At 42.2% G+C, this 14,571-nt stretch overlaps 2 protein-coding genes across 2 annotated transcripts; one reads left to right on the top strand and one right to left on the bottom strand.

Moving 5' to 3' along the window:
• Positions 1-925: 925 nt before the first annotated feature.
• Positions 926-6,024, bottom strand: moto (minamoto; the record flags this gene model as incomplete). The annotated part of the gene is made up of 7 exons (XM_084474777.1): positions 926-1,104; positions 1,193-1,352; positions 1,640-1,774; positions 1,857-3,549; positions 3,711-3,818; positions 4,128-4,279; positions 5,959-6,024. The coding sequence occupies 7 exons, from the start codon at positions 6,022-6,024 to the stop codon at positions 926-928; spliced, it is 2,493 nt and encodes an 830-aa protein (XP_084330903.1).
• Positions 6,025-6,964: 940 nt separating this feature from the next.
• On the top strand, positions 6,965-9,535 carry fzd2 (frizzled class receptor 2). The gene has a single exon (XM_084484766.1). The coding sequence runs from the start codon at positions 7,225-7,227 to the stop codon at positions 8,851-8,853; it is 1,629 nt and encodes a 542-aa protein (XP_084340892.1). The 5' UTR covers positions 6,965-7,224; the 3' UTR covers positions 8,854-9,535.
• The last annotated feature ends 5,036 nt before the right edge of the window (positions 9,536-14,571 follow it).

Here is a 14,571-nt window from a genome sequence, read left to right as displayed (position 1 = left end):
CTGCTTCAGTTTTGTTGAGTTGATGATGGAACTAGTTAAATGGTAAATGTAACGACAACAAAAACATAGTAATGAGGCAGTAATATGGAAATTCACAAAGAATAATGGAGCAGTGATAATATAGTATTGTGCTAGGTGAAACCCCTAGACACTAAGACCTAAAATGTACCAGCAAAGGACAGGTTTGAACACCTATCTAAACAAATAATTGTCAATGATAGGTAAACATCATCATGTGTTACGAATTCATCTAAATTATCAAAAAGCTTTATAACTTTTCACAACATGCAAGGTATATTTTGGTCCATGTTTTGAACTTCTGATCAAATTGGTTTGACTAAAATGATAGTGTGTTTACTAACAAACAACACTTGTGTTGAAAATGTTACGTTAATTTTGAATGATTGTAGGTATGATTTGGTTATTGTTCTGGGCTAGGAAACGGAAACCCTGTTTCTTTTAAATAAATAAGTGGATTTTTATCCACTGACATATATAACATAAATAGTGCCTTTTAAATAACAGTTAAACTGACAAGAGTAAGATTAACATTACTTTGGATCCAAAACTAAGTAGAATATTGATTTAAGATATGGGTGGACAAATAACATTTTACGGAATCCTCCCTTAACAAGAGGTACCTAACCAGAAGATCCTAAATGCCTTGGGGTTGTCTGCTGCTTCAGGCACCAGACAATCTCAAGTTCTCCTTTCATGGTAGTCTTGTTTACCGTGATTACCACGCCACATCAATTCTAGGAATTAATTGGGATATAATTATAGATTGGGAAAATATTATAGATGACATTGTGGCCCTATCAAGGCCTTTTTTTTAACACCAAACAAGGCTTGACATGTCTTTGGCTTGGTAAACCTCTCTCAAACCAAATGTTTCATGCCGGTGCTGATGAATCCCTGATAAGGGCTACAACCTTCTTGCTGGGACGCTTCCCTCTGTGGCCGCGGGGGCCTCGTCATCACCATGGATATCTAGCACACCGGCAGACATGGGGACGGTGGCCTGGAGGGTGCACCACAGGGCTGTGCGTGTTTTCCTGGTTGCGCTGCATAAGTCCTTCAATGCCACGGCCAACGGTATGATGTCTGTCAAAAATGAAAGGCATAGAGAATGCATGATTTTAGTCAATACTCCCAGCACGTCGCTGCTGGTCTACTTGTGTCGTCTCTATACCTTGAGTGCTTCCCTGCTTCTGGTGGCTGGCTAAGTTGATGCACTCCTCCCTGCGTCTGGTTTGGGTAGCAAATATGGCCTCATAATGACGGTCCAGAGTTGAGTGGACGTAGCCTTGTAAGCTGCTCAGGGGGTCTATTTTACCCAGAAGGCTCAACACCTGTAGCACATAGAAACCAGAGATTGAATTACTGCTAATTAAGCAGATTTGATGGGAAGCAACCTACAGTAAATTCAGATTAATGTTAGGTGCAGATAAATGTTGGGCATCTTGCTCAAGGATTCCTACATGTACACTGTGGACCTTGGGGATTGAACCCAGTACCTCTTGATGGGTTGGCTGGGGTTGGAAAACCCTGGTCCGTAAACTAAACTGTTTCATTAACATTTGAAAATGAAATTAGCAAAGAATGCATGAAAACACTACAATGGATTCTGGGATCTCACCCTGCTATGTTCACGGATCTGGTCAACAATGAGACGGTCAACTCTGGAGGGGTTGGGTGGCATTTTCGGCAGAGGACTGCTGGTTGCGACGTAAACCCGTCTCCCAGCAAATGTTTTGTTAAGAAGGATCACCAACTAAAAATACAAATCACATGAGGTTATTAGCTTGAGATTATCATGCAAACAGTTAGTTATTTAGGATTTATTCAATCTGTACCTTCTTCCTTTCTTTCTCCAAGCAGGATAACTCATCACAGCATTCCTCCAGATAATAGTGGAGCTGACTCATAGGTCCTCCTCGGTTCTTGGTAATCTGTGGAGGTGACTTAGTCAGCGACGCCATATCCGGATACATACTCCCCCCTGCACTCTGGGCCATCTGGAAAGCGATGTTGGGTTTTAAGGCTGCAAATTCCCCTTCTGGCCTTCTGTCACATAAGTCCCGGCAGGACGGCCCGCTTCCATAGGGCTGAGAGGGTCTGAAGCTCAGGTTAGAGTTGGAGTTAACACCCATTTGGAAGGAGCTCGGCCTTGGATCACTCACAGGGTATGCAAGGGGCAGAAACTGTGGCAGCTTCCCAGTATCTGCTGTGCTGTTGCCAACACTAAATCTCTGAGAGCCGTGTGTGTTTCCTGATTGGGGGAAGTGGTTTCTTTGTGGGAGTCCATGTCTGGGGACTTTATCTCTGTTGTGAGGGTTGGTATGTAGTCTTGTGTTGCTCTCTGTGCGCTGTGTTGAGAGGAAGCCATCTTGAACAAAACCACCAGCAGTGCTATGCAGCTTGCTCTTCTCTCCCTGAAGCCCTACGTCACCATCTCCCTTTCTTAAGGGTTCTGTACTCAAGCCCATCTGGCTCTGTCCCGGTACATGGTAGACATTTCTTCCATCCCCTCTGCAGTCCTGCTTGTAAAATGGGCTCCTCTGACTTTGGGGAAATGGGCCAGGTCCAAACTCTGAGACTGGTTGACGTTGGTTGAAGGGCACATAACCTCTGTCCCTAGAGGCCTTGTTTGGCAGCTGGCTTTGCTGCATCTGATCCTGGGAGTACTGGTTAAGAACCTGGTTCACATTAGGCGTTGTGATTAGGCCATGGGTTATTACCTTACTTTGGTATGACTTTATGGGGTTACATGGAGCAGAGTTGGAGGTTGATTGCTGAATGTGCTTTGTGTTGTGACCTTGGAAACGATAATTGTCTTGGAATGTATGTAGCATTATGCCACCATTTGGTTCTCTCTGCACTGGACCTATATCTCCCCCCGGACCCCTTCTTACTGGCGTTCTCAATGCACTGTCTGGAGATATTGCAGAATTGGTCAATTTAAATAGGTTATTTTTTTCAACCATTCTTTCCTTAGTGGCCATTACATCTTTAAAATGACTGAGCAATTTGTTGACATCCTGGGGTGAATTTTGCTGGTATGTTTCAAGGCTGCTTTGGATATAATGGTTTGCATAATCATTAACTAAATGGCTGTCCATTTTGCCTTGGTGACCAAAGGCATTTTTCTGGATCGGGAAATTTTTCAAAGGACCTAGAGTCCCTCTGCTTGCATCGTTTGAGATGAGATTCTGTTGACTTTCTCTCATTGCAGACAGGAAACAGCTCTCCATGCTGGGCATTGGTAGACCTGGTGGCTTGGTTAGTTTCAGAGAGTGGGGCTTGTAGCTATCCATGTCGCCATTGGATGACTTTGAAAGCCCTTGGTTGCTGTTGTTGAAGCCATACAACTGCTGAAAGATGTCATTAATTTCTTTAGAAATTATCTGCCCTTGTACTTGGTCGTTGTATTTATCGTAAGGAGAGAAGGCTGGGTTGGCTTCTGTGGTTGGCTTGGACTGAGTGTAATGTAGCAAATCATTGCCTATCGTCTGGGGAGACCAGATTGACGTGAATTTAGATGAATTCCTGAAATAAGTGAGATTTTAGTCAATAAATGCACCATCAACTAAAACAAAATACTACACAGGCTACACCTTTTGAAAATGTGTTTTACACTAGTTAAATTATTGTGACGCATAATTAACGTTTTTCTCAAGTAACCATATTACAAAAAAGGCAAAACACACCTTTCGGTGTGGCTGAGGCGGTCAGATGAATCACCATCTTCCAAAATGTTTGAAACAAGGCCATATAAATCTGTCACACCATCGCAATCAGTCCCATCAGACAGGTTTCTTGAAAAGGAAGACATTAGAACAAAGTATTTAGACACCATTCAGCATCCTTAATAATAAAAGAGTCATCACAACACTGAGCATTGGTTCAAATCTACTCAAGACTCGTGTTGTGGCTCTAGCTGTGACATTTCACAATCAAACTTAACCTGGTGTGTGCTAGAGACAATTCATAATGTATGTAACAGCTGGTAGCTAATGTAGCACTTATATTTACTGGACAGGTTACTTAATCATTATTGTTCTTAACATTTATAAACTTGCAAAACATATAGAGTGTCCTTAAACTTATTTGACATAATTGAATACCTGTTTTGGGAACACTGCAGTAGTTGAAAGGGGTCTTCAGCATTGTTTGGCCAAGGTGTGTGGTGGTTCTCTGGCAGTTTGAAGCTAGGACTAGGAAAGAGAGGCTGTCCCAGACTGTTCCCATATGCCCCATCATCTTGTGTTGGACTGGCCTATAAAGTAAAACAGAGGAGCTGTGAGACATTTATATTAGCTAGACCTAGCTCGATGAATGTGATTGTTTCAAGAATCTGCATATATAAAGTTAATTAACATAAGAAATCCTTGCAGTTCAAATTGTATAAGAATTGATACATGAAGTAGACTTCTTTAAGGGCAAAATCCTGGGTAAATTGTATATGAGAAATCCATGTCCCATATAAGCACACACTTTATTGTGTTTTTATCCTCAATTGTATTTGATGTATTTTCATTTGTGTAAGGCATTTGTTTGATACAATTTAATAAATCAAATCAAAATCAAATTGTTTAATAAAAATAGAATAATAAAAACTGCTGTACCGAGGTACGTACCGAATCATGACTTTTGTGTATCGTTACACCCCTAAAGTTTAGATTCAGATTTTGTCCCTTTGGTTTACTGGAATGTGTTTATTTCAGAAACAGCCTTGGGCTGGTAAGCAACAGGTTAGAAACACATGGGCTTCAAGTTACGGTATACAGTAGGTGGATGTGTAACTTTAGCCTAACCCTAATCCTAACCCGCCCACACATTTCACTTGTACAACAACAGCCCCCACAATGCTCTACAGTGCCAAATATGGATTATTCCTTTTAGCTCTGGTTCAATTTCCACAGCATTGGCGCTGCACAAAAATAAATTATACAATTCTCACTTATAGTAAAGTAAGTGAAGCTAAGTGTAATTTTAAACAACCTTAAGTTTTAATAAAGTTATTATTGGTTAACTTGACTTCACTTAGGCAGAATGATAAACAGCCACTTCCACCATGCTAACCAAAGGACAGTTAGTACAGAGGCTGTTTTACCATACAGCAGATTCAACAAATTTTTCGTTTTATAGTTGTCTCAAAAGTAATTTATTCTCTTCATGGGCCCGATATCTCGCATTTAGGTAACAAATCAAGTATTGGTGAATGACTTTAACCAAAACCAACAGAATATATATAATATTGTTGCTTAAACTTTAAATGATATGGCCATCTTGTAATCTTTTTTTCTTGATTATTAATAAACGTCCTATAGGAGTGAATAGGCGACCATTTTGGCATACGCCCATCGCCATAAATAAATATAATGTTATAATAATTAGTGTGGTTGCAAAGCAAGCCACACTTTATAATTGTTTCTTCTTCCACCTGATTTTCGGTACACTGTTGCAATAATTAAAACAAAGCCCATTTCAAAGAATTGCACACATATCGGGGCAGTGCTCCATTCCTACGATTTTTCAAAATGTGTACTTTTATTTTCTGTTATTTTTTATTAATATTTACAAAAATAATTATTGAATATTGTAAGTGAATGCGGAAAAAACTCTAATATCAAACACTCCAAACGTGAACACCTCGTCAAAGTTGGTACACGTATAGAAACAGCGCATCGGCAGGTCTCCAAAAAAGTACCGACAGGGGGCGCTATAACTCACAATCGGTCAAAAGCAATCAGCCAGTTAAGCGGTCCCGGGACTTGAACCTTTCGGCCTGCTCGCTCATTGGCCTTGTCGGCATTAGACCGTTAGCATGTTCACGGACTACGGAGCACACGGCGAGTGGGCTCACCCACCCAGACATGTTTGTCGTTTATGAATTGCCATTTCGTCATCTGGTATCTCCTAGATCACGTAGGCCTGTGTCGTACATGAGCTTACCTTGTACTTGTTCGTGGAAAAGTTCGGAATTGACTCATATGTATTCCGACAGCCTTTAAATGCCATATTGATTTTCAGTGACTTACTGATTCCACTCTTCTTTAACACATTATTGACCTAGAGAAAGCCATGCAAATGCGTTGTTAGAATATCGGGCATTTTTAACCATAATCACAATTTGATAGTTATTTTAAACATTCGGATTTACATTTGACCTGCTAGTCAGGAACGTTCACGTCTGGACGTGGAGGAATATCGTGACTTTCTGGGCTAACGTTAGTTGATGGCTAATAGTGACACCACCATACAAGATAAAAATGAGTGCAGCTTACTTACCTTCGTACATAACGTAAGTTAATGTTTTGGGAAATTAATGAGTTTTTCACGATTTCATTATTATGTTTTTTTAAAAAGATAAAGAGCACAACAGGCAAAATGCTCGAGAAAGTCGTTTTTACATGATCTCGAGCGCAACTGGCGAAACTTATCGACTGTTGGTTGCGCTCGCGGTGGGCGAAGAACTCCGGTCGTCCAATCAACGCTAGTGGGGGAGGGGTCAAGACAAACTGCATGGCAACCGTCCGTGATGGCAACCCTCCATAGATGTATCAAAAAGATTTTCTATACGTTTGTTTATATACAAACAGACTGTTTTATATACTTATAGACATAAATCAGATATCATGAATCTATCTATCTGTCGATCTGCCTGTCTGTCTGTCTGTCTGGCTGGCTGGCTGGCTGACTGGCTTTCTGGCTATATATATACACAGCCAGACAGTTATATAGACATATATCAGAAATCCTATCATCAAATCATCTATCTATCTATCAATCGTCTGCCTGCCTGCCTGTCTGTCTGTCTGTCTGTCTGTCTGGCAGCTGGCTATCTATAGATATAGATACACCTCTATGTATATTGATATATAGATATATTGGTAGAGACACATACAATGTGTTGTCTGTCGCTGTAGGGGAGGTGGTAATGTTGGGCGGGTGCAAGACCATTGCCTGCCTTTACTCGGGAGTTCAAGGGGAACTTAAAACAGTCTCACTGCTCCGGCTGTGCAGCGTCAACCAATGCAGTCAGCGAGCAACGCGGAGCGGGCAGGGTAGCGTTGAGAAAAAAGATAGTGGAGGTCCACGAGTTCTTCTAAAAATAAGAGTTTGTCTTCAAATGCGATTCGCACCGGGCGACGAATGTTCCCTCTCCGGGATATACTCTAGTTTGAACTAACTGAACAACCGTAAGTAAGCGGCCCGACAATGTTGTTTCATATTAGTTGGGTTATTCTGCTCACGACAGCTACATATTCCGCCGCGGACAACGGAATAGCTCCACCGGAGCATGGATTTTGCCAGCCTATTTCAATACCATTGTGCACGGACATTGCATATAACCAAACGATTATGCCCAATTTGGTGGGTCATTATAATCAAGAAGACGCCGGACTAGAGGTTCACCAATTCTACCCTCTGGTAAAGGTACAGTGTTCACCGGAGTTGAAATTCTTTTTATGCTCTATGTATGCGCCTGTGTGTACTGTTCTGGAAAAAGCCATCCCACCGTGTCGCTCTATATGTGAAAGGGCAAAGCTGGGCTGCGAGGCGCTCATGAACAAGTTTGGCTTTCAATGGCCAGAACGTCTCCGGTGCGAAAACTTTCCTGTTTTGGGAAACGGGAACATTTGCGTTGGGCAAAATGACTCCGCCGCCACAGTGCCACCGGTTTTCGTGCCAGTGCCAGGAACAACAAATGTTAACGTCCATCCAGATACGTTAACGAAAAAGTTTCGATGTCCATCCGTTCTCCAAGTCCCTTCCTATCTAAATTATAAATTTCTAGGCGAAGCGGATTGCGCCGCTCCATGTGAAAACACACGGAGTGCAGGATATATGTTTTTCGGTGAACAGGAGATCAAATTCGCACGCATATGGATTTTATTCTGGTCAGTGCTTTGCTGTGTATCCACATTATTCACAGTTACCACATATTTGGTCGACATGCAGCGTTTCAAATACCCAGAGAGACCTATTATCTTCCTATCTGGTTGCTACTCGATGCTATCCATAGCCTACATAGTGGGCTATTTCCTGGGGGACAAGGTGGTGTGCAATGACAGTTTCACCCCAGAGGGCTACAAAACCATTGTCCAGGGCACAAAAAAGGAGGGATGTACGATACTCTTCATGATGGTCTATTTCTTCAGCATGGCCAGCTCCATCTGGTGGGTCATCCTCTCTCTCACCTGGTTCCTTGCCGCGGGCATGAAGTGGGGTCACGAGGCCATCGAGTCCCACTCCCAGTACTTCCACCTGGCCGCCTGGGCCTTGCCTGCTGTCAAGACCATCAGCATCCTGGCCATGGGACAGATCCAGGGGGACGTCCTCAGCGGCGTGTGTTTCGTCAGCATGAACAACCTGGACTCCGTACGTGGCTTCGTGCTGGCGCCCCTCTTCGTCTACCTCCTCACGGGCACCTCCTTCCTGCTGGCCGGGTTCGTGTCCCTGTTCCGCATCCGCACCATCATGAAGCACGACGGCACCAAGACGGAGAAGCTGGAGCGCCTGATGGTGCGCATCGGCGTCTTCAGCGTGCTGTACACAGTGCCCGCCACCATCGTCATTGCCTGCTTCTTCTACGAGCAGGCCTTCCGCCCGCACTGGGAGCGCAGCTGGGTGCGCCACAGCTGCAAGGGCCTGGCCATCCCGTGCCCGGCGCAGGTCGGACCCCACATGAGCCCGGACTTCACGGTGTACATGATCAAGTACCTGATGACCCTCATCGTGGGCATCACCTCTGGGTTTTGGATCTGGTCCGGCAAGACGCTGCACTCCTGGCGCAAGTTCTACACCAGGCTGGTGAACAGCCAGCAAGGAGAGACCACGGTGTAGGAAGGTTTTTTTTTATGTGCCAACACACCAAATAGGAGGACCAACATGGGTTTTGTACAAGAAAACGTGTTACGCACAGCCACAGGTAGAATGGAGGTTCGCCAAGGAAGTGAATGAGCCTTGATTGAGTTACTGGTTGTCATGGTTCCTCGCTGTCAACATATGAAATTGTAAATAATGGTTGTGTAAACCTTATTATTCTCTAAGTTCATTGTTTCTTTGTCTGTCCATGTTTGCGTGACCTTGCATAGTGATGCAAAAATACCAATACTGTTTTGTTTACACTATTTAGTGAAATAAATTAGAGTAGCACTCAGATTGAGGATATACTTAACATCTAGAACTCAAAATTGGAATAAACTGTAAGACATGGTATTATTATCACTTGAATTATGCATGAACTCTTTTCCCCACACACAAACTGTTGTATGTACAGACTATATGGCATCTTTCTGACATTGGTTATTTTCATTTTCTATATATTTTTTGTATTGTTTTATTGAGTTACAGTCAGATAGTCGCTTTAATCATGTAAAGTCGATGTAAGTTGTGCATCGCAACTTACAAATGTCGCAACTTAATGTACGGCCTATAATTTTTTTTTTTTAATTTACTACAGTGAAGGTTTTTTGTATTTGCTGTTTTGACAGTTGAGTTCCGCTGTGCCTTTTGGTAGGCAGCTGCCAATAAAATGCTGCTTATTACACAGCTTCTGGTGTTCTGTTTTGGAAACTACTAACGTCCAATGCATTTAAAGAATGCTGGAGAAAAGATTAAGGATGACTATTTTAAGGTATAAAGTAAAGTAAGGTATAAGGTCACAGTCTCATCAGCATGTTGGTTTCTGGAGTGATACAAGCAAGGCATATTTGTATATTAAATTATTCTCTAATTGAATGTAAACTCCAGCAATTTAAATTGCTATTTGGGTGTATAGAATTATCTTAAGCTTTTGTTGTTCGTTGTACGCTTTTATATTGTCTGTGCTCTCAGTATAGCTCAGGGATCCTTTATACTTGCATAGCAAAACAATAGTGAAAGCCAAAATTAAGTTGCAGATTCAAACCTACAATATCTATGTTTATAAATGGACCAAAACAAATAGTTAAATCCCTAGCTGGAAAGCTCCAAGGTATACAAGTCCAACTTTTATAATGTCTAATAAGCAGTATGCAATGTGATGTATTAAGCTGCCATAAGGTTTTTACAACATGTATTTAGAGTATAATACACCCAACACATTCGACCACCTAGTGAGTATTTTATATTTTGATGTGAGAGCTTAAGCCATTATATACAACACAATACAATGAATAAGTATGACATGTATCCCACTGATGGAGGGGGTGTAGTAACAGACAGTAACAAAACAGGTGATGATCAGTGATCAAAGTTGACTGAAGACCCATGTTTAAAAAGAATTTAAATCTAGCCAACCCCCTTCTTCTCCACTCACTCCTCTCCTTCATCTGCCTCTCCCCCTCTCTGCTCCGTGGATCACTGTGGGGAGAATGTGAGAGGGGTAAATAGGAACAGCACTCGGGCCCCTGCCTCAGTGACAGACAGTCTCCTGTGCGCTTATCACTTCAAAGTGCCGCTGAAACCCGACTAGCTCTGTGTAAACAGCACTGCCGTGCCTGAAGGCCCGCTTCCTGTGTTTAACTCTACTTAATGGCCAGCCTTCTTGGCTTCACGCTGAACCAGAGAAGGGAAGATAAAGTAAGAGAGAGAGAGAGTGAAGGGAATGCAGGAGTCGATTTTGGGAGAGGGGGGGGGGGGGCAATGGAAAAAAATAGGGTTTTATGGGAAGTTGTTGCATTGTTTTAAGTGTACAGAAAACTTGATTGCACTGGGATAAACTTAATCTACAGGTGAACACAAACAAAGTATCTGTCTTGACAACTACATGATGTCATATGTCATGATTTACAGCTAATTTTGTGTTGGACTTCTGCCAAAGCTCTCTCTTATGGGGTGTGCTATCAAGAGAAATGTGGTGTATGTCTGCAATAATTTGTTCAACGTGATAGACTGGAGGTTTATTGCATGCAAAGGAATGTTAACCGTCCTCCTCTTGGAAACACTGAGACATATATAATCGCATCACGCACTGCAGGTTGTGCCAGCCCACTGAAGATATATAAACATAGGAGTTGGTATATGATGTGTCCCCCATTTTCGTTTCAGATAGGACATGGAATGATTATAGATAAGAACATCTCATGTCTCATGAGTGGCAATGTCGTTGATGGGACGAAGCAATACAAAACAAGAACAATAACAAAGCATTCACAAAAAAAGACTAATCGTGAAAGGCGACAAGAAGAGTTTGGAGATTTTTAATGCCATGTTTTGTCTGAGACGCAAGCTCCTATGCAATGGCTTCACTCATTGTTGATGTCAGAACTTAGACTGAGTGTGCGGGTTGCCTGCCATAACATTTAGCTCAGGGGGCTAGAAAGGACAGGCCAATGGAATGGGGATGAGTCAGGAGGAATTCTGATGGCGATGATATGGCGTGGCTCTGAAGGAGGTCAGGCCTCAAAGTGTCGAATGCAAAGGCAAAGGATTACATGGAAACAACGTATCCAAAAATAATAGGAAGCTAAATGTGTTCGACATGTAGCAGGCCTGTTAATAATTAGTCATGATCTAGGCCTGATGGATTTCGGGGAGTTGGCCGGGGATAGAGTTGGGTTTTTTTGAGCGCTTTTTCAGACTAATGCTGCTAACTGGTCTCTAGCCAAAGGGGATCTGAAGGCATGTTTATTCTTTTCTGTTAGAGCGGCCTCATGTTTTTATAGCACCACCGTTTCACTTTATCTAGGCTCCTCCACCCTCTTCCTCGAGTATTGTCAAACCATTTGTCGTGACTTTTATTACTCAAAAGTACACAGACGCAGTTAATGGCTGGCATTTGCAGGGTAACATAAACAAAGAGGGCCACCCACTCGCAAACAAACAAACACCCACACCCACAGACAAACAAACATACACCTTCAATTTGCAGTACAGCTTCTATTATGGTAGTGGTTGTCCTTCTCAACTGGGATCCCACCAGTTTGGTGATATCTTAACATTCTCCAGCATGATGGGATGCATGGGGATTGGGGGGACCCTTAAAGTAATGATACAACTTAAAACAACTAACTAACCCAGGTCCTATTTTCCCATTTTGTGCAGTATTTCTTTTTGCCGCAGCTTTACTCAATTTATGTAGCCGCTACTACGTCACACGGAGACAGTGCTGCAGTAGTTACAACGGGGTTTAGTAGGAGAGTAAGTTGTGTTTTCAAATCGCTGTAATACCAACCACATTTAATTCCCATATGACAACAACTCCGGGGCTCTTTCTCAGAATCACTGCTTGTTTTATTTTGTAACGGGTTGGGGCATGGCCATGATATCCGGGCAGCTGCTGAGGCATGGCCTCATTCAAAGTGGGAACGCCTGGTACTCACTGTTAACCCGGTCAATTTGGTCTGTTCTGACAGCAGGGAGCCCCCTTTTCTTTGAGCTTAAACTGGCTAGCCTCAGCTGTATACCGAAATGTACACCATAATATGGTATTGGCTACACAACTTTCTTTTTTTCGATTTGGAACAGATTCTTCCCCCAAATGCTTGGGGTCAAGTCACCAGCTCTCCAATCCCACAAAATGTCTAGTTTGCATTCACAAATATATTATTAAAGCCTGTTAAACATTGTTATAAACGTTAGAATTATTTATTCATGCATTTAAAGAATATTGCCGTCTCCGTACGTTGTGGATAACGTACTGTAGTAGATTGTGGGAACACGGCAGCCAGTGACAAATCGAAAATAAAGAAATAAAGACTATTTCACAAAACAGAAAAATAAGACCTTTGACATGGTCAACAATAAAAGTTATATAATTATGTGTTTTAGGCTATATTATTACGTTAACAAGTATACATATATACTGTACTCAATAAATGCAAGGGCCATTTCCATAGAACACATATTTTCATAGCATTTTACCTGGGCCTGTTCCACATCATCATCATCGCCATGCATCCAATCCGGGAATGTTGTGATTATTGTTGGTCACAGTTTTGTCTGGTGTTGGTCTTGTTTTGACTGGTTTTAGAGCCAGCACACTGTGTGGCAGATGGGAGGAATTAACATATCTTTGACAGCTGCAATAACACAACCAAATACTGCATCAGCTTTGGATGTGTTGTACATTTCATGTTATGTTATAACTACTGCTGCCTATCATTTTCACCCACTTCCAAACTTTTAACACTGACGTGCCTTGCAAACTGAGCTTCGGCACATACAATAAAGGGTCTTGTTTTGTACCACGTCCAAGGTCACGCACTGGTTTTCCACACTGATACAGCTTATGGGAAGGTGGGGGGAGGTTAACTGAAAGGCAAAACGTTGAACAAGGTAAATTATGTTTCCACTGTAGCCACCATGGGGTAGTCAGCGCAGGAAACAAAACTGTGCTTGTAGCCACAGGGGGGCCCTATAACGCACAGACTCTGTTGGGCCCCTCGGGCTGAAAGTGATGACTTACTGACTGGGCTCCTCTACGCTGAGCTGCAGCCACCCACTTCACATTTTCAAGGAATTTACAAGCCTGGCCGTCTAGTCTGTCAGTACTCCCGTCCAGCACACTGCAGCATTGTCCCCGCACAGACATTAGGGGAAATGTTCTGCTTCAGGCAAGGTGGCTGGGGAGTGTGTGCATGTGTGTGCGTCCGTTTGTGTGTGTGTGTGTGTGTGTGTGTGTGTGTGTGTGTGTGTGTGTGTGTGTGTGTGTGTGTATGTGTGCATGGGTGTGTACTTGCTCTTACACATGCGTGTGAGTGTAATGGTGTATGAGTACATATGCAAGTGAATGGGAAGCGGTTATAGCACAGGCAAGAGTTCCCGTGGTTTGACTCTCTGTAATTTCCCTTCCCTGTTTGGGGTAATTACTTCCACATGAGCCCTGCCCAATCGAGATAGACAGGGCGGGAGGCCTTATAATGGCTCAATATTGGACTTTTACTAGTGGATTGGTCATTCTTCTATCAAGAGTCATCGTTGTGTGTAGCCATGAGTCAAAAAGTGAACCAACCGGGATCTTTGGTCTGGTATTAACAGCTTAGATCTTTTATAAGAGGCCCCTTTTGGATGATCTTTGGTTGAAGACATTACTGTTACAGTTTACAGATGTTGCTGATGCGAAGTGGCACCATGTTGACAAAATGGCGTATGTATTCATGTACAGACTTAATGTAAAGAAATTGATATTCAGAACAGAAGAAATCTAATATGAGTCAAATATTACACAAATACTAATGCCTCTTCTTGATCTTTATATTTGTTTAAATTTGAATAACCATAGTTAAGAAAGATGCTTCAATGCTGTGCATGTGTACAGACTCAACATAGCTATTTCATTATGTTGAAATATTATATTAATACTAATATTTCCTTGATGGAATTGAAATTAGTTTTATTCATGCTACAAGAAAGATTTACATATATCTTTGTTCATTTGTTCAACCTGATCTCAATCGTTTCAGTGTAAAAGAGATGGAATGAAGATAGAAAAAATAATATGAAATGCTTGTTACAAACTTAACCTCTAGGTGGTGCCATTGATATCAAACTTAATTTCACTAAAACTGAAAAAAGGCGTACTTACAGAAGAGGATTAGGGCCACATGTGAATTCAGACTTCTGAGAATATAGTCAGTA

Source organism: Micromesistius poutassou, assembly GCF_964030765.1.
Source record: "Micromesistius poutassou genome assembly, chromosome: 1".
NCBI classification, from domain to species: Eukaryota; Metazoa; Chordata; class Actinopteri; order Gadiformes; family Gadidae; genus Micromesistius; species Micromesistius poutassou.
This window is presented reverse-complemented; position numbering and strand designations above follow the sequence as displayed.